General features: G+C 40.9%; 1 protein-coding gene across 8 annotated transcripts in view; it reads left to right on the top strand.

Moving 5' to 3' along the window:
• LOC114050412 (MAGUK p55 subfamily member 6) overlaps nucleotides 1–15,254 on the top strand; it is an 85,793-nt gene that overhangs the window by 40,957 nt on the left and 29,582 nt on the right. For 6 of the 8 annotated variants that reach the window (XM_027872055.1, XM_027872052.1, XM_027872053.1 and 3 more), the window contains 2 exons: nucleotides 7,223–7,353; nucleotides 12,817–12,969. In XM_027872055.1, coding sequence (XP_027727856.1) covers nucleotides 7,223–7,353; nucleotides 12,817–12,969 — 284 coding nt within the window. The remainder of the gene's footprint in view (nucleotides 1–7,222; nucleotides 7,354–12,816; nucleotides 12,970–15,254) is intronic. The other 2 variants (XM_027872054.1, XM_027872058.1) reach the window with 1 other exon arrangement.

Raw genomic sequence — 15,254 nt, 5'->3', positions numbered from 1 at the left:
TTGGGACACATTGCTGTTGCTTATCTGGCTGCAATGTTGTAAAAAGTCTCAGATCATTTTCTAGAACAGATATGTTAAAGACGTGGCCAGCAATGCTCTGGAGTGTTGCCTGAACCAGATTGAACTGGTAAGTGAGAAAGAGTTACTGAAAGAAATAAAAAGGAAATAGAACATGTCTAGTCGTGTCTGACTCTGTGGCCATCATCCTCTATTGTCCTCTTTCCCTTTTGCCTTCAGTCTTTCCCAACATCAGGATCTTTTCCAGTGAGTACTGCCTTCTCATCATGTGGCCAAAGATTTAAGCTTCAGCTTCAGTATTTGACCTTCCAGTGAGTAACCTGAATTAATTTCTTTCAGTATTGACTTGTTTGATCTCCTTACTGTCCAAAAGACTCAGAAGTCTTCTCCAGCATAATTTGAAAGCATCAGTTCTGCAGCGCTTGGCTTTCCTTATAGTCCAACTCTCACGGCCATACAGTGCTACTGGAAAAGCCAAAGCTTTGACTCTGTGGATCTGTCAGCAAGGTGATAGTTCTTCTTTTGAATCTGCTGTCTAGATTTGTCATCACTTTCTTTCCAAGGACCAGGCATCATTTAATTTCATGGCTGCAGTCACCATCTGCAGTGATCTTTGAGCCCAAGAATACAAAATCTGACACTGTCCATTTCTTCTCCCACTATTAGCCAGGAAGTGATGGGACCAGTTGCCAAGATCTTAGGTTTTTGATGTTAAGGTTCAAGACAGCTTTTATACTCTACTCTTTCACTCTCATCAAGAGGCTTCTTAATCTTGACCACTCTCAGGATTTTTTTATACTTGTTTTTTACACTTCTTTTGTGCATATATGTGCATTTTGTCTTCCATCCATGTACTCCATGGTGCAATTTTCATGACCTACTTGCAGTTCCTCCCGCAATATACTCCATCTTCATCTCTTTCTTTGCCCAGGCTGACCCCCTCTGCCACCTCTTGGTTTCCCAGGCTTTCTTCACAACTCAGCTTAAATCTTATCTTCAGGTAGCCTTTCCTGGTTCCTTCAGCTGTTAGTGCCTTCCCCTTTCAGACCGCTCTCTACCTCCTCTGTGTATATCTTGTATATACCTAGCTCTTTACATGGTGTCTCCTTCGTTGGACTGCCAGTTTCCTTGAGAATAGAGACTGTGTCTGCGTCTCTTTGTATCCCCTAGCTTACCAGAATGCCTTGCACATAGTAAATGTGCTTGTTGACTGACTGCCAAATATTCTCGTTATTAACAATTTCTCCTATTTGCAATTTGTTTTGGAATAACAAGATTCCATTGCATTCATATACCAAACATTTAGCCATTCCCTAGTAGCCAGGTACTCCCTTTGTTTCTGGTTCTTTGCTGCCATGGAAAGTGCTGTAATGAATATTGTGTTATGTTTGGGATTTTTGTTTATATCTTTGACTTACTTGGAGTACAGGCAGAGAAATGGGAGCTTTGACTCAAAGGGACTGAACTGTGCTGAACTCTTTCAACAGCCTGTCTTCCTGCAGCCCCCTTTTACAGTGATTATTAGTATATTGTGTTCTCTTTGCCAGTTTGTTATGCTTGAGGTAAAACCTCCAAATTGTTTGCAAGTGGTTTCAGTTTTCCTTTGCAAGCTGTTGACTCCTGTCCTTTGACTACTTACTTAGGAGGGAATGGTGAGAAAGAGGGATGCACTGGGAGAAGGGGAGGAAGGGAGAGGGAAAATAGGGAAAATTATCCCAACTAAAAGAGGTGCAAAAGGAAGAACTTTTGTAGTGGAGGGGAGAATGAAGGGGGATCACGGGCAGCCCTTGAACCTCACTCTCATTGGAACTGGCTCAAAGAGGGAATAACACACACACTCAGTTGGGTATAGAAATCTGTCTTAACCTACAGGGAAGCAGGAGAGGAAGGCGATAGGAAAAGGGAGGCTGATAGAAGAAGAGTGAGTGGATCATGGGAGATAGTGGTCAGAAGCGGAACAGACTTTGGAGGGAGGAGAGAGAGAGAAAGATAAACAGAGAAAAAACAGAATGGAGAGAAATACACAGTTAGTAATCATAACTGTGAATGTGAATGCGTTGAACTCACCCATAAAACAGAAGTGGATAGCAGAGTGGATTAAAATCTGAAACCAACTATGTTATTTATAAGAAACACACTTGAAACAAACTTAACAGAGTAAAAATAAAGGGCTGGAGCAGAATGTGTTATGCTTCAATTGAGGTTAAAAAAAGCAGTGGTAGAAATCATGATCAAGCAAAACCAAAAATAGATCTAATTAAAAGAGATAAGCAGGGAAACAACATTTTGCTAAAAGGTACCATAGACAAAGAAGTAATATCAATACTAAACATATATGCACCAAATATATGTAGAGTATCCAAATTCTTAAAGGAAAAGTTAAAATGATTTACAGAAAGAAATAGTAAAACTATACTAGTGGAGGACCTCAACTTTTCCTTCTCAGAATTAGATAAATCTAACCATAAAATAAACAAAAAAGAAGTTAAGGGCTTGGAATTTTAGAAAAGTTAGATATGATAGACCTCTAGAGAAATTTGAATTGGGATAGAAAGGAGTGTACTTTTTCCTCAGCTGTACATGGCACCTTCACAAAAATTGATCATGTATTAGGGCATAAAAACCTCACAACCAAAAGCAGAAATATTAAATGCATCCTTTTCAGACCATAATGCAGTAAAAATTATGTCCAATAAAAGGCCATGGGAACAGATTAAAAATTCATTTAAACTAAATAATTAAAAGGTATGAGTGGATCAAAGAACAAATCATAGAAAGAATAATTTCATTAAAGAGAACAGCAGTGAGCCAACATACCAGAATTTATGGGATGCCGTCAAAACCGTACTTAGGGGAACTTTTATATCTCTGAATGCTTACGTCAATAAAATAAAGAGAGGTCAGATCAGTGAATTTGGGGCGTGCAGTTTTATTCTTGTTATTTTTTTTTTTTTTTGACTAGGCAATGGGGTTAGCTGACTTGCCCAGGGTCACACAGCTAGTAAGTGTTATGTGTCTGAGGCCAGATGTGAACTCAGGTCCTCCCGAGTCCAGCGCCGGTGCTCTATCCACTGTGCCACCTAGCTGCCCCAGGGCATGCAGTTTTAAAGAAAACTAGAAAAAGAACAAAAATCCCCAACTAAACACCAAATTAGAAGTCCTGAAAATCAAAGGAGGGATTTAATACAATTGGAAGTAAGAAGACCGTCAAACTAGGAGCTGGTTTTGTAAGGGAAAGGCAATAAAATGAATAAACCATTGGTCAATTCGATTAAAAAATAGAAAAACCAATTACTAGTATCAAGAAAGAAGAGGATGCATTCAGCACCAATGAAGATGGAATTAAAGCAGTTATCAGGAGCTGTTTTGCTCAATTATACGCTCTCAGTCAAAGTGAGACAGGATGAGCATTTACAAATATGTAAGTTTCCCAGATTAACAGAAGAGGAAATAGAATACTTAAATCACCCTGTCTCAGAAAAAAGGAATTAAACAAGTCAAAAATGAGCACTCTAAGAACAAATTCTCAGGACCAGACGGATTCATAAGTGAATTCTACCAAACTTCTAAAGCATAATTAATCTAATCTCAATACTATATAAACTATTTGGGAAAATAAGCAAAGTAGCAGTCCTTTTGTGACACAAACATGGTGCTGATACCTACATCAGGAAGATCAAAACAGAGAAAACTATAAATTTCCTTAAGGAATATTGATGCAAAAATTTTAAGTAAAATACTAGTGAGGAAATTACAGCAATATATTACAAGGATCAAACACTGTGATTAGGTAGGATTTAGACCAGGAATGCAGGGCTGGCTCAGTCTTAGGAAAACTCAGCATTATTGACAATATCGACAACAAAAACAACAAGAATCATGTGATATTCTCAATAGATGCAAAAAGCTTTGACAAAATACAGCACTCATTCCTATAAAAACACTAGAGAGCATAGGAATAAATGGAGCTTTCCTTAAAATGATAAGTAGTTTCTTTCTAAAACCATCAGCAAGCATTGCCTGTAAAGAGTATAAGCTAGAAGCCTTCGCATTAAGATCAGGATTCCCATTATCACCACTGTTATTCACTGTTGTACTAGAAATGCTAGCTATCGCGATAAGAGAAGAAAAAGAAGTTGAAGGAATTAGAAGAGGCAATGAGGAAACAAAACTATCACTTTGCAGATGATTTGATGATATACTTAGAGAAAAACTAGTTGAAACAATTAACAAATTTAGCAAAGTTACAGGATATAAAATCAACCCGTATAAATCATCAGCATTTCTATGTTATTACCAGCAGAGTCCAGCAAAAAGAGATAGAGAAATACTTAAAATAACTGTAGCCAGTATAAAATACTTGGTAGTCTACCTGTCAAGACAGACCCAGGAACTATATGAACACAATTACAGAACACTTTTCACACAAATAAAGTCAGATCTGAATAAATGGGAAAATATCAGTTGCTCACGGGTAGGCCAATCTAATATAATAAAAATGACAATTCTACCTAAATTAATTTACTTATTCAGTGCCATACCAATTTAAGAAAAATTATTTTATAGTGGGTTTAATCCCATTCTGGATTAATCCCAGTATTATTCTGGAATCACATGTGGTCACATCAGTTGTAAATGGGGAAAAAAAGAAAAAAACAAAACCCCAAAGCCAAACATCCTAATGCCTTCTTAACCAAATTTCCTTTTTTTATTCTGCTTTATAGTGTTCAACATGTTCATACTGTAGAATCATGGAGCCTGTTCTGCAGTTGCAAATGTAGATTATGTCTATGTACGCGTTTGTATGTCTGTGTAGGTGAAATAGAAAGACTTCAAACGTGTTCCTTTACAGTGGTTCTTAAAGCTCTCCTGCATCCTGCGGGATTGGATTTTGTTTTGTTGGGTTCTGTAAATAAAGCAGGCAAAACAAATTTGTTTAAAAAAAAAAAAAGCTTGTTGCTTACTATTACGTGTGCTAAAAGAACAGAAATAATTGCTGTCAACTTAGGAAAGCATAATGACGGTCACATTTCTCCTACTCATGTTTTCAAGGGGGAATTCACTTTATGAAAGTAAATGGGAGCAAAACCACCACAAAATATAGTTAATAGAAGCCTTTTTATATTAAAAATAGTCCATAAACCCACATAGATACCAACTAATTTGTTAGCTACAATAAAACCTTTAAGTACGCATAGTTTGTCCTCTAAAAGTGAACAGAAAATATTTTGCGAAATAGAATTTTAAAGGAGCATTATGAAACAATGTAGGTGGTTAAATTCCAAGTACTCGGTTAAATTTGCCTTACATAATGAAATCTATTGTAGAAAATTGGAAAGTAGCTTTGTGGTCTAGTTCTATGTAGGAAGGCCTGTACATTCCTGTGGCCCTCTCCTTGTCTGCCCATTTCCCCAATGAAGGGGCCTGCTGTGGTCATGCAGCCTTGCCTAGTGAAGCCCTTCATGTGGGAATAAAATTGGAAGGTTCTTCTACTTCCAGCTGCATTTTGTGGTTTTCACATATTTTCTTCAAATCAGATAAATGTTTGCAAATGTAGTCATGAAGGTAGCACGGTGACTGGAACGCTGAACTTGGAGTCAGGAAAACCTGAGTTCAAATCTAGCCTCACACATTTACTAGCTGTGTGACCCTGGACACAATCTCTTCATCTCTGTCTGCCTCAGTTTCTTCATCTTTAAAATGGGGTGCTAGCAGCACCTACTTTGCAGGTTATTATGAAGCTCAAATGAGATAACGTACGTCGTCATGCTTTGCAGGCTTTAAAGTACTTTATTCATGCTACTATTCTTTGTATAGCTTCAGAGTTGGTACCATAGACAGTTATCTTATCCAGCCTTCACATCTTACAGATTAGGAAGGTGAGACTGAAGAAGAGAAATGACTTTTCTCCCATCCCGCAGCTCGTCAGTGGATGAGCCAAGCTGGGTTCAGGAGTTCGCACCTCTGATTCTAAATCTGGTGTTCTGTCTTTTGCCCATGCTGACTCCCCCCTCTAGGTGATACATCGATAGTTGTCAAAGCAACATTCAAGGGGTGAGCCTTTCAGGAGAGATTGGTTCAGACGTGTTGGGTGTTTTTTCCCGGAGCCCTTTTATATTCTGGATGGGCATTGAGAACTCTTCTGATCTACAAATGGTCAGAAATCCACTGGAGGAAGAGGAAAAGCTAAGGCCTTTAGCAATCCTGGGCAGATGACCATTAGATGCCTACTGTGTGCTAGAATCCATGCTTGACTAGTGATAGAAATTCAAAAACAAGCAAGTGCTACGAGCACCAGGGAGCTCCCGTTCCTAGCCAAGTCAATACGGGCCATGTCCTGAAGGGCCGTCAGCCAGCAAGCATTGATGAGGAGCCTGTTCTGGGCCCAGGGGCAGCCAGGCAGGAAAGTCTATGGGATTTAAGCTGGAGAATCTTACTGAGTTTTTAGAATGCCTCTACCTTCTCTGCAGCAGGTGATAACAAGAACAGTACTTCTTAGCACTTGAAGGTGTTCAAAGCAAACAGTAGGTGCTTAATAGATGTCTATTGACTGATGTAGTTTGATCCTCTAACAGCCCTGAGAGGGTGGGGCTGGCCTGTGAGTAGCAATTCTTTTCATTGTGCCTTTTTTTTTTTTTTTTTTTTTTAAGCAAATGCTTATTGTGAGCATCCTTGACCTAGTGACGGGGCCTCCAGGCTCTTCTCAAACCAGACACTCCATCTCCCAACTCTGGCTTTTCTTTGCCTTTCCCTCATGCTGGGAATACTGTTCCCCTCCTCCTGTCTGCCTCCTGGCTTCCCTGGCTGCCTTCAAGGCCCAGCTCACCCCCCCCTCCCCACAAGAAACCTTTTCTGAAGTTCCTTAATTCTCGTGCCTTCCCGATGGTGATTATTTCCAGTTTGTCCTGTGTATATCTTGGTTCTATGTAATTGTTTTCCTGTTGGCTCCTGGTGAGCTCTTTGAGGGCAGGGACTGTCTTTTGCCTTTCTTTGTATCCCCAGCCCTTAGCATAAAGCCTGGCAAATAGTGAGTGCTTAATGTATGTTTATTGACTGTAAAATTTTGCGGTTTTAGTAGTCACTTCGTTTCACCAGCTCTTCTGGGGGAAAAACATTTATCAGTATGCCTTGGGCTTTACCTTAGAATTTACTATATCCAACAGTTCGTTGTAATTTCATTTTTCCCTCTTTTTTTTTCCTAAAGCAGCAGCAGCAGTGATGCAGCAGGTGTTAGACAACCTCACCGAGCTGCCCTCGTCTGCGGGGGCAGGAGAAATAGACCTCATCTTCCTCAAGGGCATCATGGAGAACCCGATTGTGAAATCCCTGGCAAAGGTAGCTGGCTTTGTTCATGGGGTCCTGGAAACATATGGGAAACGCTGTTCTTTGGGAGGACTACAGTATTTCAGATGTTACCGTTGCAGGCAGTGCCTCTGGTAATATCATTTTAGTTGACAAATGATAATCCCTGTCATAAGGAAATCCTAAAGTGTTCACAGTAAACCAAGTTTCTTCTTACATTAAAAACAGAGTTTTATTGCTCCTATGGACCCAACTCTGCCTTCCTGTGGTTAGAAAAATTCCAGGTGCATCTGTATAGGATCATAGATGAAGTTAGAGTAGGAAGGAGCTTCGGGAATCTTTTATTCCACTCGTCTGACTCATTTTACAAGTGAGGAAATTGAGTCTCAGAAAGGTTAAGTGGCTTCTTCTCCCTTGTTTCCCTTGATGGGATCTGGAGCTGAGGAGAGAACGTGGGTTTAGTCTCAGTATTCTGGAATCCCACGGAGGGCCGTCTGAACGTCTCTATCACACTGTCTCAGAGCCACCTGATCCCCTCCACGCGGGCCATCTGATGCTCTCCGTGGTGACAGGAAGGCTCTCATTGGACTGGGGAAACTCATGCAGAGTCCGTGAGATGGGCGATCTGGGACCTTCTTGCTTCTCCTCTCCCTCTGCGGAATAATCTGGTATTTAACCAAAGGCTCGCTCCTTCCTTTTCTGTATGGAATCCATTGCCGCATGCGTTGCTTTCTCGACTTGACTTGTCCCTTCCTTCATAACGTTCTTTGCAATCTCTAGCCAAGGCCAAACCATGTTCCGTCCTAGACCCCTGAAGCCCTTGTGATTCCTGGTTATGGAACAGTTTCCATCCTCCCCGTGAGCCAACCTTGTTTGGTCCTAGGGTCCCTTCATCCCTCTCTTTAACGTGTGATGTTTTGATAGAGGAGTCCGTCTGGCCATCTCGTGCCCAGGGTCTTCCTGGGCTCACACTGGCTGCTGTTGACTCCTGAGGTATTGCTGTGCTGGTTTTTCTTGGTAGACTGGGAATCTGTTTCCTTAAACTTTTTCTCGAACAGCTTTCCTATGTGTTGTTGCGTCCTGTCCATTGTGCTCTAGGAGGACTGAGGGGAGGATGCTCATTCTAGCCCCCTCCTCCACGGGCAGCTGCTGGTGCCCAGGCTAAAGGAAGGCTAGCACTCCTCTGTGGAAACGTGACCCCTTGTTAACGGGCCTTTCCGTCTTCACGCTGTGGCCCAGTGGAGAGTGTGTGTGCTGGTTGTAGAGTCAGAGCACCTGCATCCAAATCCCAGCTTTGCCACTGGGCCTCAGGGTCATTGTCCGTAAAACGGAGTTGGACAGAACGCCCGAAGGTCCTTTGCTGCTCTGAACTTGTGCTTTGTGTACTGGCGAGAATTCCCAAATTCAGAAGGAGGTTCCATTCAGAGTTTAATACACAATGAAATCAGTCAGTGAATGCAGATTCAGAGACAGTTCCTCAAAAACAGGCTAATCAAAAAGTTCACATCTTTGGAGTTCCCAAGACAGTGACAAAAACCAGCAACAGATGTTTTCATTGACTTTGAAATTATTTTATTCACTTTGTTTTGGGCCTTGGGTTTTTGGCTTTTAAAAACTCATTTATTGAGTATTATTTCTGCATTTGTGCTTATGTATCTGGGACAGAAAATGCAGATGGACACTGAACTGAGCCTGGAGTTGAGGAGAGCAGGGGACGGTTCTGGGACATCCCAAAACCCTTTTGAGGATCAGTGGCCCTGGGCATTCCCAGCATGTAGCAGCAGGATCCAGGAAGCTGGTCAGGGTGAAGCACTGGAGGAGAGGCCTTAAAGGAGGAGCCTGAGGGGCCCAGGGGAGAGGGACAATGTAGGAGTGGCAGCCAGCCTGAGGAGGTGGGAGCCTGACTTTGGTCAAGGGAAGTGATTCCAGAAAAGTGGGCTGGAGGCAGGCACGGGAGGGCTCACACAAAGCTGAGTTTGTATTGATTTTACTTATCAGGACAAGAGGAAAGCATTGAAGACTCTTGAGCAGGAGAGTAATATGGACAGATTTGTGCTCTGGGAAACGTTTGGAGCAAGTGTGCAGAGGATGGATGGGGCAGGGGTGGGGAGACCTTGAGCTGAGCTCTCTGCTGTGGTTCTTCTGACTGAAGGTGATGAGGGCCTGACCAGGGAGTGGCCACTTGAGTAGAAAAAGGGGTGGTCGTGGATGTGGGGTTGACAGGAATTAGCAACCGATTGACTGGAAGGGGGAAGGGTGAGAGAGGAGTTTAGTGTAATTGAGAGGGTTGCAAATATGGGTGACAGGTGGGTGGGGCAAATTGTCTTTGGCAGAGATAGGGAAGGTAGGGAGAGGGGGAAGGAGGGTTCCATATTGGGTCTGCTGACTTTGGGAGGACTTCTACAGAGGTGTTAATTGAACCCATGGGAACCTAGGAGATCACCAGGAGAGGATCTAGAGAAAAGGAACCAGGACAGCCCTGGAGGTCACCCATACTTAGGGAGCAAGGCATGAAGGTTGACAAGGCACAGGTAAGATAAGGAGAAAAAGCAGCAGAGAACAGTGATCGCCAAGGCAACAGAAAGGGACAGGAGGAGGGGTCACCAGGGTCAAGGGCATCGGAGAGGTCAGGACAGGGGAGAGCTGAGGAAAGGTCACCAGATTTAGTCAAAAAACCCAACAAACATTGGTAACTTTGGAGTGAGGCATTTCCTTCAAGCACTGGAAGCCAGATTACCAGCTGTTGAAAAGTGAGTGGAGACAAGGAAGTGGACGTGATAGGTCCGGGTGGCTGCTTTCTGGGAGCTTTGCTGTGAAAAGGAGGAGAGGTGTAGAACCTTGGTTTGGCTCTGGGGAAGGGTCAGGTGACAGATTTTTGAGGCTGGGAGGGACTCAAATGTGTTGGTAGGCAGCAAGGAAGGAGCCACCAGACAAGTAAAGGTTAAAGGTAATGGGGTAGGGGAGGAGGTGGAGGGAACAAGATGGGGTGGGATCAAGGCTTCCTCTTCATCAGACCCTGGAGCAGAAGATGACCTCGGGGGACATGAGGTATAGAGAAGGGAAGAGGGAGAGAGCTCCAGGGAGCTGCACTCTGCCTGGCTCTTTAAAAATCAGACAGCAAGTACTTACTCCACAGGATGGAATTTCAAGATGAATTTGGCTTAATCTTTAGTTTGAATTAGAAATTGCACTTGCATGATTCTTAAAGGCCAGAGGAGGCTGTTGATTTTCTGTGAAAACCTGAGGAAAAAGCCTGTGGATTTTTCTTTCTTTTTAAAGATGGTGCTTGGGTACTAAAGTATTAGAATTCTTCACCTATTCAGATCCTTTACTTGCTTTCAAGACCCACATCAAGTCTAGCATAACCACAAGATTTAGAGCTGAAGAGGCCTAGCAGCCATTGAGGCCAGCCCCTCATTTTTAGAGCTGAAGAAACTAAGACACAGAAGGGGTCAGAGCCTTGGCTGAGGCCCGACCCCAAATCCAAAGCGCCTTCCATGTATCAGGCCGTCTGCCCCATGAAGACCTTCCTAACTCCCTAGCCTGAACTTAGCGTAAACTGCCTCTGTTCAACTCAAGAAGTCTTTTTGAAAGACACTGCTGTATGGAGAGCCCTGGGCCAGGACCTGGAGAAAGGACTTGGTGCAGAGGAGTTGGGTGGTCTGGTACTAACACCTTTACACTTAAGCAGCTGGGAAAGGGCCACGTGACTTCCACGGGGTAAATGGCTTATTAACAACTAAGGGGACCAAGGGTACTCAAAAGGGAGGAGGGGAGAGAGACAGAGAGACATCTTAGAAGTGGCCTCTTATCTGGGTATTTCTCCCATTTAGACCATTGTCTTCTGGACCAAAGGGCTATTTTGTACTTTTTGTAGCTCAAGCAAAACGCGTTCTACTGATAGGCATGCAATAATTATTCAGTTGGGCACATTTTACCCACTCCTGGCTATACCACGGTACAGGTTGTAGGGATGCACAAGGCAAGCAAGGATTTCCAGGAGTCTTTTTGCCTGGTTTGCCTGTTACCTTGAGAGAAATTTGCCTGGTCTTCCAAGGTGTCCAACAGCCACACTCACACACCCACACACACAGACACTCTGCCCCACCCCCCCATATTACTTGGGTATGATTTTTCCTTATTTTCATTGTCACTCATTATCTTAAAAATATATATAGAAATGAGGAGAGAATTTTTTTAAAAAGCCTTGATGCTTTCTCTTTGGTTTTCTGTCCACTTCTCCCCTTTTTGACCAAACTAAAATTGCTGTTTAAACATTTGCTCAGCATTTCATATTTTCTGTTTATTCCCTTATAGCAATGGTGTCAAACTCAAATAGAACCGGAGGAAGGCGGGGGGGGGGATCCACACATAGGATCCTTGCCGGCCACATGTTGACTTAGTTTTAAAATGTAATATTATCTGTGTTTTCTTTTACTCTTAATGATTTTGTGCAACGTTCCCCAATTGCATTTTAATCTAGTTTGGGCTACCCTTGGAAGTATGTTTAATACCCACCCCTACCCTATTTATTCTGGCACAACGTAACGCCCATGAGACAGCAAGAGCCAGCTGAAGTTTGATTGGTGGCACATCTGAGTTTGCACGTGAGCTCATCTTCTGTCCTTTTTAATAAACGTTCAGGAAGTTTCTTAGGGGCCCAGAAGCTACCGAAATGTGGCTCTGCGGAGCGAGTGCTACGCTTCCAGAGACCAATGACTGCTCTTGTTCTCCCCGATTTCTGGATTTTGATTGCTGTAGTCTCACTGTGTGTCTGTCCCTTGCTTTTACTCTCACTCATTTTATTCGGTCACTTCACCAGCCATAGCAGGGCGGGCAATTCCTCTCTTTTCCTAGCCCGAATCCACATGTAATTACTCCAGCATTAACACAGTTCATTAGATGTGCACTCCATCTGGCCAGAGGTGCTTTAGCTTTTTTATTATGCTTTCCCTACTATATTTTCATTTCGTAAGATCAGTGGAGAATGAAATATAATTGATCAATTTTTAAAAACAGAAAAAAATTGACCTCAGAAACTATTCCCAGCACTTGTTTTCATGGTGTAGGCATAATTTTTTCTTGATAGTAAGCATAATTTGTAAGTTGCAACATTAATGTTTATTGCATCTTTTGTCTAATCTAGAACAATCAGTAAATTCTGGAGAGAATAAGGCCTCCTTAGTCAGCGTTCGGTTAATATTGTTTTTGAAGGAAGTTGTGGCCAGCTTTTTTAGATCTTCCATGAGTTTATTGCAAAATTTGCATTTTAGAATCAAGATGAGACTGTGAATTATAAATCTCATCATACTGCTTGAAAAACTGTGACTGGAAAATTTGTGTGCATGTGTATAACAAAATGAAATTTAGCTTATATGAGTCAAATATCAAAATAGTATGGTTTTTAAATAATCTTTGTGAAAGAAGAAAACATTAATTGTATCAGAAAGAATGAAAAGTAATACTCCTGTTAATTTAAATTTCTCATCATTTCAGGCTCATGAGAGACTGGAAGATTCTAAACTTGAAGCTGTCAGTGATAATAATTTGGAACTAGTGAATGAGATTCTTGAAGACATCAGCCCTTTAATAAATGTAGATGAAAACGTTGCTGAGTTGGTCAGCATTCTCAAAGAGCCTCACTTTCAGGTAACCTTTCCCCATCATACCTTTCTCCCTTACCTACCTCTAGCCCTTGGCCATGTGATTCGTCTTTTACCAGTGAAGCTTCCAAAGAGCTTGGTCTTATATACTCAAAATGGTCCATTTTTTTCTTTTGTCATCTTCTGACCCTTTTTTGAAGGGTCTCCAATTTGCTTATGATGTCATATTTTATTTCTGTCATGTATCCACTTGGAATTTATCTTGGTGTATAATGTGAGATACTGATCTAGACCTCATTTCTGCCAGACTGCTTTTCAACTTTCCAATTTTCTTAGCAGTTTTTATTTTGAATAGTAAATCCTTACCCAAGCAAGTGAAGATTTTGGGTTTATCAAGCACTATGCCACTGTTGGTTTTTCTGGTGGTATTGTGTGCCTAATCTGTTCCATTTATCAACCTCTTTATTTTTTTAATTTGTACCAAATCGTGCTTTCTAGTAGAATTTGAGATCCAGTCCTGCTAGGTCCCTTCCCCCCCTTTTTTTAATCACTTTTTTACATTATTTCCCTAGATTCTTGACCTTTTGTTCTTCTAGATGAATTTCATTATTTTTTTCTAGTTCTATAAAGTAATACTTTGGTAGTTTGTTTGGATATGGCACTAAGTAAATTAATTTAGGTAGTATTGTCTTTTTTTTATATTCTCATGAATGGTTAATAACTTCTCCAGCCATTTTGACTTGTCTTTACTTCTGTCAGATTATTTTGTAGTTGTATTCACATTTTCCTGAGTGTGACTTGGTAGATAGTCCCAAATACTTTATATTCTTTAGCTGTTTTGAGTGGAAATTCTTTTTTCTGCTTTGATGACTTACTGTAGATTTGTTTTATATCTCACAACTTTACAAACTTTATTAATAGTTCCAATCAATTTCAGTTTACTCTTTAAAAGCTCTTTAGATAGGATTCTCTTGCATGTCATTTGCAAAAAGTAAAGAGTTTTGTTTGCTCTTTGCCTGTGTTTATTCCCTTAATTTTCTTTCTCATCCTATTGCTATACCTAGCATTTCAACTGCTATGTCAAATAGTGGTAATAATGGACATCCTTGCTTTATTCCTTGATCTATTGGAAAGGCTTCTAACATTTCTCCATTGCACATAATGTTTACTCTGGCTTTAGATAAATACTATTTACTACATTAAGAAAAAGTTCCTCTGTTCCTATGAGGTTTAGTGATGTATTTTGTTAAAAGCCATCTAATATCTAATGATAAAAGTATGTGGTTTTTCTTTATGTTATTAGCAGAATTTGTTAGGTTTATAATCTTCCTTATATTGTACCAATCTTGAATTCCTGGTATAAAACCAACTTAAATATAATGAACAAGCTTGTTGATATGTTAATGTACCTTTTTTGCTAACTTTTTATTAAATTTTTGGGTTAATGTTTATTGGGCATATTGGTCTGTAGTTTTATTTCCTTACTTTCTCTTTCTCTGATTTAGGTATCAAAATCATATGTGTGTTCTAGAAAGAAATCGGAAGGGTCCTTTCTTTTCCTATTTTTGTAAAGAATTTATATGATATTAAAATTAATTTTCCTTTGAATGTTGTTATAATTCGCTTCTAAATCCATCTGGTCCTGGAGTGTTTTACTTCGGGAGTTTAACGTCTTGTTCAGTTTCTTTTTTCTCATACAAGGTTATTTAAATAACCTTTTTTTTTTTAAGTCTGGCTATTTTATATTTTTGTAAATAATCCTCCATATGAGGTCCATATATGAAATATATTCCAAATTTGGCTACTTAAATACTTTAGATACTCATGGTGATTTATATTATTTAAAAAAGGAAATGAGTTCTCTTTTGGCCTCTGTTTTAGATTTATTTTGACCTTCAATGATTTCTAGTGGGATTCTTCTTAGTCTTCCTATAAAATCATGGTAACAGTTGCAGGGTCTTTCGTGTGGAAGGATGACCCCACATAGCCACCCCCAAGGGGGGACCTGTGAAGGTTTTCTCTTTCCATCCTTCCCCTTTTTCTCGGTCCTTGTGACCAGACGTGTTGGAGCTGGCAGGCTGGTACTGATGTGCGGGTTATGGCCCAAGCACAGAGCAAACCCGATTGGGCTGCCTGGATTTTGGAAGCCAGTTTGCTTCATTAGCCTGCTGTCCTCCGATTGACTTCCTTAGCTGTCAAGCCAAGATTAACCTTTATACAAAACTAAAAAACCATCGTGGAAAGTATTTATGCATCAGGGCAGCTAGGTGATGCAGTGGATAGAACACCAGGTCTGGAGTCAGGAAGACCTGAGTTCAAATCTGGCCTCAG

The sequence above is a fragment of the Vombatus ursinus genome, unplaced genomic scaffold (assembly GCF_900497805.2).
Source record: "Vombatus ursinus unplaced genomic scaffold, bare-nosed wombat genome assembly UNPS02014799.1, whole genome shotgun sequence".
Lineage (NCBI taxonomy): Eukaryota > Metazoa > Chordata > Mammalia > Diprotodontia > Vombatidae > Vombatus > Vombatus ursinus.
This window is presented reverse-complemented; position numbering and strand designations above follow the sequence as displayed.